This window comes from Triturus cristatus, chromosome 6 (genome assembly GCF_964204655.1).
Source record: "Triturus cristatus chromosome 6, aTriCri1.1, whole genome shotgun sequence".
NCBI lineage: Eukaryota > Metazoa > Chordata > Amphibia > Caudata > Salamandridae > Triturus > Triturus cristatus.
This window is the reverse complement of record NC_140589.1, coordinates 787,923,247-787,937,296: the sequence shown is the minus strand read 5'-3', so window position 1 is coordinate 787,937,296 and position 14,050 is coordinate 787,923,247. Positions and strand designations below refer to the sequence as shown.

The 14,050-nt window shown below is 44.7% G+C and overlaps 1 protein-coding gene across 1 annotated transcript in view; it reads left to right on the top strand.

The window, feature by feature from the left end:
• LOC146817879 (interferon-induced, double-stranded RNA-activated protein kinase-like) overlaps positions 1 to 14,050 on the top strand; it is a 512,572-nt gene that overhangs the window by 32,491 nt on the left and 466,031 nt on the right. Inside the window, exon 2 of the mRNA XM_085611365.1 lies at positions 3,099 to 3,236. Coding sequence (XP_085467491.1) covers positions 3,115 to 3,236 — 122 coding nt within the window. The 5' untranslated portion in view covers positions 3,099 to 3,114. The remainder of the gene's footprint in view (positions 1 to 3,098; positions 3,237 to 14,050) is intronic.

Here is a 14,050-nt window from a genome sequence, read left to right as displayed (position 1 = left end):
ACGCAGCCCACAAGGACGCCACCCACAGACATCACCACCTCATCAGATTAGCCAAGAGATCTTCCTTCAAAGACCGCCTGGAGAACAACGCACGCAACAGCAAAGAGCTCTTCAGCATCGTGAGGGAACTCTCCAACCCCAGCGCCAACACCAATGACATTCCGCCCTCGCAAGAACTGTACGACTCAATGGCCACCTTCTTCCACCGCAAGATCGCTGACATCCACGACAGCTTCAACACCATGACCGTCCCGCCAGAACCCACCCCCCCCTCCGAACACCACCCACACCATTCGCCTGACCTCCTGGGCCAACGTCAACCACGACGAGACACGCAAGGTCATGAACTCCATCCACTCAGGATCTCTGTCGGACCCGTGCCCACACCACGTATTCAACAAAGCAGACACAGCCATCGCACCCCAACTACGAAAGGTCATCAACACCTCCTTCGAAACAGCAAGATTACCGGAAAGCTGGAAGCACGCCAAAATCAGCGCCCTCCTTAAGAAGCCCAAGGTGGACCCCAAGCACCTCAAGAACTTACGGCCCATCTCCCTACTCCCGTTCCCGGCAAAGGTCATCGAAAAAATAGTCAACATACAACTGGCCCGCCACCTCGAAGACAACAACATCTTAGACCCCTCCCAGTACGGATTCAGACGAAACCACAGCACCGAGACAGCCCTCATCGCCGCCACAGATGACATCAGGTGCCAACAAGACAACTGCGAAACATCAGCCCTCATCCTCCTGGACCTGTTATCCGCCTTCGACACGGTCTGCCACCGCACTCTAAAGACACGCCTCCAAGAAGCTGGAATCCAAGAGAAGGCCCTCTACTGGATGTCCTTCCTCTCTGGCAGAACCCAGAGCTTTCGCCTCCCACCCTTCCGATCCGAAGCCACGACATCATCTGCAGCGTCCCCCAGGGCTCAGCCCGACGCTGTTCAACATCTACATGGCCCCCCTCGCACAAATGGCCCGCCAACACAACCTCAACATCATCTCCTACGCCGATGACACCCAGCTCATCCTCTCCCTCACCAAGGACCCGCACACCTCCAAAACCAACCTCCACGAGGGAATGAAGGCCGTCTCCGACTGGATGAGGAGCAGCCATCTGAAGCTGAACTCGGACAAGATGGAGGTCCTCATCCTCGGACCCACCCCCTCAGCCTGGAACGACTCCTGGTGGCCGACCACGCTGGGAACAGCACTGACACCCACCGACCACACACGCAACCTAGGATTCGTCCTCGACTCCTCCCTCTCCATGTCGAAGCAGGTCAGCGCCGTCTCCTCCTCCTGCCACAACACCCTCCGCATGCTCCGCAGGATCTACAAGTTGATCCCGACCAAAACAAGAAGAACAGTGACACAGGCCCTCGTCAGCAGAAGGCTGGACTACGGCAACGCACTCTACGCAGTAATCCCAGCCAAACACCTGCATCAACTACAACGCATCCAAAACGCCTCCGCCCGACTGACCCGCGACATCTCCCACCGCAGCTACATCACTCCCCACCTGAGAGACCTATACTGGCTCCCCGTCGACAAGAGGATCACCTTCAAGCTCCTCACCTACTCACACAAAGCACTCCACAATGCCGGACCAGCCTACCTGAACAGCAGACTCCGCTTCTACACCCCCACCCGCCAGCTCCGCTCCGCCAGCCTCGCCCTCGCCGCTGTCCCCCGCATCCAACGAACGACCTTCGGCGGCAGATCTTTCTCCTACCTCGCCGCCAAGACCTGGAACACCCTCCTGACCCACCTACGGCAGACCCAAGACCTACTCCCCTTCAGAAGACTCCTCAAGACCTTGCTCTTCGAACAGTAGCGCCCCCCCCCCCCCCCCTCAGCGCCTTGAGACCCTCACGGGTAAGTAGTGCGCTTTACAAGTACTTTGATTGATTGATTGATTGATTCATGCAGAACAAACTCGTTCACCAAAGACAGAGAGGACCTCATATGATCATGTCCATAAACATCTCTTAATTTTGATATATTTATGAAATCCCACTGTTTGAAGTCAGGAAGTCTGGTCTTACTTGGTAGCAATATCTCACACCATAGAATAATCTTCTGAGTTAGCCTGTGATCCAAACCCACCCAATGTAGTCCTCTACAACAGGAGTCCAAGAAAAGTCTAGCTGCAGTAGGAAGAGTTGAGGGTATATGTCGGAGTTGACAACTTTCGTACGCACTAAACACATAGCTGGGTCCTCCGTCTGTCCAAAGAGACAGTAATTGATTACAGTAAGATGCCTAATAATATTGTTTTATATCCACCGTTGCCAGTCCTCCATCATAGACCAACTGAACACATTTAATGAATGCTACTTGGATGACAACATACACACCCATAAAGGAACAGCAGTATTCATGCACCTTCTTAACAAATTGCTTGGGCCCCTGAAAGCCATAATTTCAAAGGACATACAGAATTCAGGGAAAGGCAAACATTTTAATTAAATAGGCCACTTGACCTAGAATGAGGTTGGAAGGGAGACACAACTCTGCAGACCCTTATCCAGCAAAGCTAGTAAGAGCGCTAAGTTGATCTGCCCAGCAGTTATTTGAAGATATCTTTGGCTTGCATAATTGGGCATGACAGTTCACTGCCAGCTCCTCGTTCTTTATGGGAATTATCACAGTAGGTCATAAGACCCAAGGCATTTCGAAATAAATATTGTGTTTTAATTAGTCACTGGCTAGTCCATTGCGGGTATCGCGCATATGCATATAGTTTTCTTCTTAAAGCGAGACATGGCTATCCATTCAAGGTCATTGATAATGTTTACAGTAAGAACATTTGTCATGTCACACATGAGATCCTTCTAGTCATTTGGGATGTGATCTGCTTCATTGTGGTTATGGTTATAAGTACTGCATTTGGTGTGCAAGTTATGATCTGCATGGCTGTTGTGCAAGTTAAGGATTGCACAGCTAATCCTACTTGGTAGATTGTAGGAATTTTGGGGGATTTAATTCCGAGCCACATCGTAACGGCAAGAAATAACAACACACACCATTATTTGAATTTATAGATACTCATGAACTTACATATGACAATGATAATCTTTGTTTTGTAGATCGTGTGAAGACAATATGGCTAATAATCCTGTTCCAATCCAGAACTACCATGAACTGATCATTTTACAATGTCAGAAGGATCACTTGGAATGTGATTTTGTAGAGGGACCTCTAACTGGACTTCCTCATGACCTAACGTAAGTCTTTTGTAAAAATTGTCTGTAAATTTCACGTCATAGGTTTTCTTTTACTGTTATGCACTAAATCATTTCAACTAGAAAAAGCTATCATTGGGGATATATATATATAATATATAATATTACCTACTGGCAGTCGTTAGGACCTATTTTCCATAGGAAATCCGCAACATTCTATTTGGAATAACGTTGGCGCCGATAGACGAATCTTCGCGAAATTTTCCAAACTTTTGGCCAGCTCCGGTCCGCTCCTATCTTGAAAATTTCACGGTGATTCATCAAGCGGGGTCTGAGAAAAAAAGGGGGGGTGCCAAAACGCGTTTTCCCCATGTATTTTCCCATAGGACCTGTTGACGCAGCTACAGCCCGAACTGCTGAACGAAATTACACCAAATTTGGCAAAGAGGGAGTCCTCAGTTCAGACTCGTGCCTTTTGCTTAAATGGTGTAAATCCGTTCAGTAGTTCCTAAGAAAAATAGAGTTAAATAGATAGATATATCTATGGCCTCGGAGGATCCGCGCACCCTCCCCTCACCCAGCGCGCACCCTGCCGTGCACGAGCTGAATGCTAATTGACTGCCAACACTCTGAATCAGGAAGTGTTGGCAGCCATCTTGTGCCTCGGTAGAACTGAGGCACAAGAAAACTGAAAGAAGGCGCAAAACGCGACAAGGGGGCAGGGTAGAAACACCCCGACCCCCTAGGCCTGCTCAGGGGGTCCCACAAGGACCCCCAAGGCCCAAAAGTTGTATTATTTTTTTAAAATCACGGATGCGCTTTGGGTCTGCTGAGGAAAAAAAAAACGAAGCGCGGTCACCCGCTCTTCGTTTACAATTAGCCCCCGGGGGGCCAAGTCCTGGGGGCAATTTTTTATAGTGATGGGGGGCCCCCAGCCCCGGGACCGCCACCCCCCGGGGCTTTTGTGAAATACGTGGGGGGGCTCTCAGCCCCCCCAGCCCCAGGGACTGCCACCCCCGGGGCTTCATTATAGATGGGTGGGGGGGCTCAAAGGCCCCCCAAGCCCCCGGGACCGCCATCCCCCGGGGCTTTAAGAGAATGTCTGCGGGGGGGCTCATGGCCCCCCCGCAGCCCCGGGGACCGCCACACCCGGGGCTTGTTTGTTTTAAAAAAAAAACCTGTGTGGGGGGGCTCGAGCCCCCCCACACGCCCCGGGGACCGCCACCTCCCCGGGGCACTAATTATTTAAAATAGGGGGTCCGTTACGGCTTTAAATTATGTGAGAGGGGGGCCGCGCGGCCCCCCTCCTGGAGCCAACGAAGGCCCTGGGGACCGCCACCCCCCAGGGCCGGCTCCTGCAGTGTCCCGGGGTACCCACCCCCGGGACATTCCTGTTTGCAAAGGTAGGGCGGGAGCCTCGCGGCTCCCACCCTGCCATTGCAAACTGCTTTGCTTCATTGAAGCGAGAGCAGGGAAACCTGCTCTCGCTTCAATGAAGCAAAGCAGATTGCTTTTCCACATGGGGAGCAGCATGTTAGCTGCTCCCCATGTGGAAAAGCAATGCCGGCTCCCGCAGGAGGTGGGGAGCCAGCTGGGACCGTGGGGGGATTGGGACCCCCCCACAGCCCCCAATGGAGGACAGGCCCCGGGGATGGGGACCACGTGGCCCCTCTCCCCAAAATAAAAAGCACCACGGAGCTGCGTTGCAGAGTGTTGTAAAAAGGGGCGTGGCCTCTGAACACCTCTCTGCAATGCAGCTCCCTGGAGCATACTGGAGGTACCTGGTGGGATAGTTGGCCCCCAGGGGACCTCAGGTTTGAAGAGAAATTAATTGCCCAACTTAAAACGCACCACAGGGCGTGTTTGCACACGTCACCTCAGGCCCTGCCCCCTTCCTTCACCATTTGAAAAATATTCCTCTAAAATCGAACTACGAATTCCGATTTACTCACCTGATATCAGGAGAGAACCCAGGGCTGCATCTTTTAGACCAGCAGTGACCCTGAAAAGTAATTCTAAGCGTAATTACCAGTAACTTGTATTTCCTTCTATAGGAATCCATTGTGTGGTTTTCACCAGAAAAGTTTCTAAGTGTCCAATTTTAAAACGTACAAATACTCCTCTAAAATCAGCCGAACTACCAATTCCGATTTACTCACCTGTTATCAGGAGAGAACCCAATGCTGCATCTTTTAGCCCAGCACTGACTCTGAAAAGTAATTCTAAGCATACTTACCAGTAACTTGTATTTCCTTCCATAGGAATCCATTGTGTGGTTTTCACCAGAAAATGTTCTAAGTGTTCATTTTTGAAACGTAAAAATATTCCTCTAAAATCAGCCGAACCACGAATTCCGATTAACTCACCTGTTATCAGGAGAGAAGCCAGGGCTGCATCTTTTAGCCCAGCATTGACCCTGAAAAGTAATTCTAAGCGTACTTATCAGTAACTTGTATTTCCTTCCATAGGAATCCATTGTGTGGTTTTCACCAGAAAATGTTCTAAGTGTTCATTTTTGAAACGTAAAAATATTCCTCTAAAATCAGCCGAACCACGAATTCCGATTAACTCACCTGTTATCAGGAGAGAAGCCAGGGCTGCATCTTTTAGCCCAGCATTGACCCTGAAAAGTAATTCTAAGCGTACTTATCAGTAACTTGTATTTCCTTCCATAGGAATCCATTGTGTGGTTTTCACCAGAAAAGTTTCTAAGTGTCTATTTTCACAAACTAAAAATATTCCTAAAAAATGGGCTGTTTGACTTAAACACATTCTTTCAACTGTTTACAGGAGGTTGGCCAGTGCTGGATCCAGGATCCACCACTGAGTAAGAAAAAGTAACGATAACACTACTTACCTGCTAAGTGAATTTTCTGCCATAGGATAACATTGGTGATTCTATGTGAAAATTTTTCTAAGTGTCAACTTTTAAAATACAATAATATTCCTTAAAAATTACTACTGTAACCAAAACGCTTTTGCTCAACTGTTTACAGGAGATGTCCAAGGACTGAATCAAGGATCCAGTCGGGGGTTAGAAAAGTAATCCATAAAGTAACTAATTGCATTTAACTAGAAATTCACATTGAGCTCAATGTTGCTTTGTGTTTGAAATTGTGTTGCCCATTGCAACAACTGTAACTACTGTACTTAAAAGTCTGTTGCCTATTTGCCAAGTATTTAAACTAAAGTAATTCATTCTGAGAAAGTATATTTTGTATTGTAATGTATAATGTAATTATAATGTAATTAAAATAAATATCTAAAAATAAATAGTTTAAGAAATGTAGTAAATCAGTATCAAAAAAATCAGTATAACAATTAATACATTAAAAATTGTCATTTACAAAACCTTTGAAGTTCACTGAAAAAATCATAGGTTTCAGGCCTGATATAGTTAGGAATTAGCATTTAAAAAACCTTTGAAATTCACTGAAAACAACATAGGTTTCAGGCCTGATATAGTTAGAAATTAGCATTTAAAAAACCTTTGAAATTCACTGAAAAAACCATAGGTTTCAGGCCTGATATAGTTAGGAATTAGCATTTAAAAAATCTTAGAAATTCACTGAAAAAACAATAGGTTTAAAGGGTGTTATAGTTAGCTGGACATTTCACTCGAACAAAACCATTGAAATTCCTCCGATATAGTTAGTTGGACTAACTACATCTTGCGCGCCCGCAATCCAGTGCTGATGATGTCACATATTACATCATTCATGACATGGTCAGTGACATCACTGATGACATCTCAAATGACATCACTGATGACATCACTGATGGCATCATCCACGTGACAATCAGATACACCTCATCATACACTAGTATAACCTTTCATCACTCACTGTAGAATACAGAGTGCCAGATTTAAAACCATTGACACACCAATACAAGTTTCTAAACACCTACTCAGTGATTCCTAGATCTATACACACATCTAATCACTTACCTATAGATTCACTCATACATGCTGTCATTGATCAATAGAACACTATCACTTATACATCTATATCGACATTACACACCAGCACACATCCTAATCACTTATGAAGTCATCCTACTCACTTATGCAAATAAGGGATCATACTTACTTTTACTTACCTATACACTTATAAAAACACCACTTCATCTATTCATATAGATAATAAATCATACTTGGTATGTTATAACAACACTATTACAAGTATACAGTTATCCATACAGTCACTCATACAATGACTGAGCCATATATACTAATTTATATACAACAACTGACACATACACTGGCTTTTATTTTCCTAGTTTGTTGGACATGTACCATTGAGACATGTATTGGCTCATCACCACACCCATAAAGATATTCACTCACCCAAACAACTGTTATAACATGTAGTTTTAACTTCATATATCTACTGAATCAACTATTCACACATCTTTGGGCAGTCACACACACCCCACCGAACCACACACACATTCACTCTCCCATACACATACTCAGTTAACTAATCAATCAATAATATAGACTTTCACGTAGCTAGTAACCAACTGGTGCAGCAGTTTACTCAACAACTTACAAAGTGATACAGATATTCACACAGTTTAGTCACTATCCAATATATTTAGTGAGACACTATAAATTAGTCAAGTAAACAGTCAATCACACTGCTACTAAATCCTCCATCCAGATATTTATATTTATATATCCACTCATTCTTCAATGCAAATTGCTATATATATATAATACATATTTAAATAACGAACCAAACCACATTCACTGGATGATGTCATCAGTGCTGTCATCAGTGATGTCATTTGAGATGTCAATAATGATGCTCCAATGAGAAGCCTCCGTGTTGGAACATGTGACATCATCAGCAGTGCATTGCGGGCGCGCGAATTATAGTTAGCACAACTAACTATAACGGAGGAATTTCTATGGTTTTGTATGAGTGAAATGTCCAGCTAACTATAACGCCCCTGAAACCTATGGTTTTTTCAGTGAATTTCTAAGGTTTTTAAATGCTAATTTCTAACTATAACGTCTCTGAAACCTAGGTTTTTTCAGTGAATTTCAAAGGTTTTTTAAATGCTAATTTTTAAGTGCAATAGTAGTTATACCTCTTTTTTTGTACTGAATTTCTACAGTTTTTTAACTGTTTATTTATAAATAGTTTATTTATTAAACATTATATATTTTTCTGAAAATTGCAAACCCAAAAAAAATGTACAACTGAAATATTTTTCATTATTTTTTATTTTTTTTATTTTAATATATTTATATAATTTTCTTTCCGAATTTTTTTTGGGAGTCGCGCACCCAAAGCGTACCTACCGCAGTGGGTCCGCGTATTCTAGCTGCCATTTTGGAAAAGTCGTGAAGGATCCACGTATGGTGAGCGACGAGTGCGTGTTTTTTTTCAGTCACGTCATATACATACAATGTTATGTGGTGTGCGCGACCAGTATGCGACCGGTCCACGACTCCTGCGTATTTGTGACACATGCATATTACGGTACGCGATGCTTGCGTGGTGGCGGGCCCACGTGACGTCATATACCTGCTGGGGCGCGGGGTGCGCGACTCCCGTGAAATGTTTTATGTTCTAAAATGATATGTACGTGTCTTTAATGTACATATTAGGGCAAACGATTATCTAATGTATTCATAAAAATAATATATTTCTACTTTTAATAAACTTATATTATTTGTAAATATATTTTCGCGAAGTCGCGTCGGGTGCGCGATTTGTGAGCGCACGGTGCGCGGATCCCATGTGACCTAAAAAAAAAAAAAGATTTGATTGGTTCATAACATTTCCCACTGTAACTATTGAAGGACCCCACCCATTTTAATTATTCTGTTTGGAGCAGTTGATGAGAGACATCTCTTCTTCTTCCAGTGCTGGTTTTAGAATTTTTCTGGTGTTTTAAAAAAATTGCATTGGAGAAATGGCATCTGGTTCGCAAACTCCTCATCATTCTTCAGATGAAGATATCTTGAAGGAAGATCCTCCCAAGCAGAGGCCTGAATCAGTGGTATGGAAATTTGTCACCGTTCCTGCCGGAGGAAAAAAGGTCAACACAAGAAAAGTCACATGCTTGCTGTGTGACAGGGTCCTGTCGCGAGGCAGTGACAAGAAATACTCCTGTGGAACAGCAAGTATGTATAAACATCTGCGGACCATTCACCCGAAGAATCTGGCACGAGAAGAAATGAGGCGTGCAGCAAAAAATCCACCACCAGGCATTGCTAGCACCTCCGGAGCGTTCACTTCAGCACCACCAGTAGACATTCGCCCAGAATTTGCTTTTCTGCAGCAGCACTGCACTAAGTGCAAAACCATGATCTGTTATGGTGAACAGTTAGTGGACGCTATTTGTGCAGCTCAACGGAACCACAAATGCAAATTCTTTTTATTTTTTTGTTTTTGGAATGATGTTGAATTCCAAAAGCTAACTATTTACTTAGGGCCACATGCATCAACGAGAAAACTGCTCGCAAACGGGCAGATCAGCAGAATGCCCCTTTGCGACCTGTATTTTTGCATTTGGAATGCATCATCCCAAATGCAAAAATCGCAATTTAAAGAATCTCTAAATAGCGATTCCTTAAGTTGCAATTCAATTTAAGGAATCCCAAATTGAGATTCCTTAAATGCAGTGCATTAAAGTTAAAAAAATAGCGATTTCGCTAATAGGGGGAGCAAATTACCATGAAGTTGAACTTCATGGTAATTTGCAAAAACTTTGAAACTTTCAAAGTTTCATGTTGCGCACACACATGCCCTTAGAGCATGTGTGTGTGCAACATATGTGCACAGATCAATTTCATTGCATGAGCATTGCATGAGCAATTTGCGAGTACCTACTGGTACTCGCAATTTGCTCATGCAATCTCCAATTCATTCCTATGGGCCTGGAGGCCCATAGGAATGATTGGGACGGCATTCCTTAATTGCGACTGGCAATTTGTGAGTCGCAATTAAGGAATTTGTAGGAATCGCTATTTTTATAGCGATTCCTACATGCATAGGCTTTTGCAATTCCTTAATTGCGATTCCTTAAAAATCGCAATTTAGGAATCGCAAAAGTCTTTGTTGATGCATGTGCCAGTTAGTTCCTTTTTTGTTCAAATTTTAAAAAACACAAAAAAAGTAAAAAATTGTTAAACTACAAAAAAAATAGAAAACAAAAAACAGAAGAAAAAAAAGTTCAGAACTACCTTATCTGGTTTAAAAAAAAAAGAGCTATAATTGCATGGTAATGTCTGAAAGTTTGGTTGAATGTATGTGTAGAGCATGATTGACTGAAAGAATGCATTAGTACTGTATGGTGAATTTATAGGGGCAGATCTATGAGGAAGTGCTGCAGCGCGACACTGCAAGCCCTTTAGCTGCACCGCGCTGCGGCACTTCTGAAGCACAGGGATGTGGCATATTTACATGAATATGTCGCAATTCTGTGCTCCCTCTGCACTAGCACACAAACTGCAGCCATGCAGTGATGCAGGCACCCTTGCACCATGGTGCAAGGATATCTGTGTCGTGGGGAGATTGTTTTTGTGCAGGAAGGGACTACTTCCTGCACAAAAACAATCACTAAAGGCATTTTCCTCCTTCAATGTGTGCTGTGGAATGCAGCATGCATTGAAAGGAAAAAACGAGGAGAAATGAAAACATTTCTCCTTGTTGTGCCTCGCTACACCACCTCTAGGGTGGCGCACAATTCACACGTATCTACAGATTTACCCTTTCTCGTAAATCTTGAGATGTGTTATTCCATGGGTGTTGTGTGGGAACATACACAGCAACACCCATGAAACACCACTTCAACGCAAAGTGCTGCGTTTGAATGGGTCGTATTTTCAATGAGAGGAAAAGCCACACAGGGTGGCTTTTCCTCTCCTTGTAAATATGGAGGAGTCCCCAGCGCCATCACTACGTTACAAAAAGTGACGTACTGGTGGTGCAGCGGGCTTGTAAATCTGCCCCATAAGTGCTTAGGTATTGGTAGAGTGATACCATAAGAACATAGTGCTGAATGGGTGATTGACAAACTGCATGAGACTGACAGGAGGTATCCTAGGCTGCATGAGTACTACTTCAGTATTTAGTGGAGTGTACCAATTGTATGTATCTGCTTAGAGGTTTGTAGGGATTGTGCACAGAATATTGTATGTGTACTTGTGTTGGTGCCTAGGTCATTCTATAAGAACATCACTAGTAACTAGAATGATGACAGTTCTGCAAACAGAGTGCTCAGTTAATTTACAAGTGCTTAGGTATTGTCTCAGGCAGTGACTGGGTTCCTAGAGTGCTAGTAATTGACAGCAGGATAAGTTTATAAGTGCTTATGTTTCAGCAGAGTGATTAGATAAGGACATGCTTCTGTCAGGATGATTGTAGGAGTGGACACAGACTCACAGTGTGATTCCAGACAAGCATGACTATTACCTGGACTTTTGCAGGACTGATTCAGTAGTCTGCAAGGGGTTAAGAGACTGCATACATTGTGCACATTTGACTTACCACTGCTTGTCTCAATGCCTGAGTCATTCTGCAAGTGCATAGACCGTGACTGGGTTCCTAGAGTGCTAGTAGTTGACAGCAGGATAGGTTTATAAGCGCTTATGTTTCAGCAGAGTGATTAGATATGGAAATGCTTCTGTCAGGATGATTGTAGGAGTGGACACAGATTCACAGTGTGATTCCTGACAAGCATGACTATTACCTGGACTTTTGCAGGACTGACTCAGTAGTCTGCAAGGAGTTAAGGGACCGCATACATTGTGCACATTTGACTGTAACACTGCTTGTCTCAATGCCCGAGTCATTCTGCAAGTGCATAGACAGTGACTATGTTCCTAGAGTGCTAGTAGTTGACAGCACGATACGTTTATACGTGCTTATGTTTCAGCAGAGTGATTAGATAAGGACATGCTTATATCAGGATGATTGTAGGAGTGGACACAGACTCACAGTGTGATTCCTGACAAGCATGACTATTACCTGGACTTTTGCAGGACTGACTCAGTAGTATGCAAGGAGTTAAGGGACCGCATATATTGTGCACATTTGACTGTACCACTGCTTGTCTTAATGCCGGAGTCATTCTGCAAGTGCATAGACAGTGACTATGTTCCTAGAGTGCTAGTAGTTGACAGCAGAATACGTTTATATGCGCTTATGTTTAAGCAGAGTGATTAGATAAGGACATGCTTATATCAGGATGATTGTAGGAGTGGACAGAGCTGCTTTAGAGCCAGAGAAGCAGGTCAGCAGAGCTGCTGTAGTGCCAGAGAACCAGGTCAGCGGAGCTGCTTTAGAGCCATAGAACCAGGTCAGCAGAGCTGCTGTAAAGCCAGAGAAACCAGGTCAGCAGAGCTGCTTTAGAGCCAGAGAACCAGGTCAGCAGAGCTGTTGTAGAGCCAGAGAACCAGGTCAGCAGAGCTGCTCTAGAGCCTAAGAAGCAGGTCAGCAGAGCTGCTCTAGAGCCAGAGACCCAGGTCAGCAGAGCTGCTCTAGAGCCAGAGACCCAGGTCAGCAGAGCTGCTCTAGAGCCAGAGACCCAGGTCAGCAGAGCTGCTCTAGAGCCAGAGACCCAGGTCAGCAGAGCTGCTCTAGAGGCCGAGAACCAGGTCAGCAGAGCTGCTGTAGAGCCAGAGAAACCAGGTCAGCAGAGCTGCTTTAGAGGGAGAGAACCAGGTCAGCAGAACTGCTTTAGAGCCAGAGAGCCAGGTCAGCAGAACTCTTTAGAGGGAGAGAACCAGGTCAGCAAAGCTGCTTTAGGGCCAGAGAACCAGGTCAGCAGAGCTGCTCTAGAGCCAGAGAAACCAGGTCAGCAGAGCTGCTTTAGAGGGAGAGAACCAGGTCAGCAGAGCTGCTTTAGGAGCCAGAGAACCAGGTCAACAGAGCTGCTTTAGAGCCATAGAACCAGGTCAGCAGAGCTGCTTTAGAGCCAGAGAACCATGTCAGCAGAGCTGCTTTAGAGCCAGAGAACCAGGTCAGCAGAGCTGTTGTAGAGCCAGAGAATCAGATCAGCAGAGCTGCTCTATAGCCTAAGACCTAGGTCAGCAGACCTGCTCTAGAGCCAGAGAAACCAGGTCAGCAGAGCTGCTTTAGAGCCAGAGAACCAGGTCAGCAGAGCTGCTTTAGAGCCAGAGAACCAGGTCAGCAGAGCTGCTCTAGCTGACACTGACTGACTGACACTGACTGACTACTCTCTACTACTCTCTCTGCTACTCACTCTCTACTACTCACTCTCTACTATCTACTACTCACTCTCTACTACTCTACTACTCTCTACTACTCACTCTACTACTCTCTACTACTCCCTCTCTACTATTCACTCTCTACTATTCTCTCTCTACTACTCACTCGCTACTACTCTCAACAACTCACGCTCTACTACTCACTCTCTACTACTCTCTACTGCTCTCTACTACTACTCTCTACTACTCACTCTCTACTACTCACTCTCTACTACTCACTCTACTACTCTCTACCACTCTCTACCACTCACTCTCTACTACTCACTCTCTGCTACTCTCTACTACTCTCTCTCTACTACTCACTCTCTACTAATCACTCTCTACTACTCTCCACTACTCACTCTCTACTACTCGCTCTCTACTAGTCTCTACTACTCACTCTCTACTACTCTACTACGCTCTACTACTCACTCTCTACTACTCTCTACTACTCTCTCTACTACACACTCTCTACTACTCACTCTACTACTCTCTACCACTCACTCTCTACTACTCTACTACTCACTCTCTACTACTCTCTACTACCCTCTCTCTACTACTCTCTCTACTACTCACTCTACTACTCTCTACTACTCACTCTCTACTACTCTCTACTACTCACTCTCTA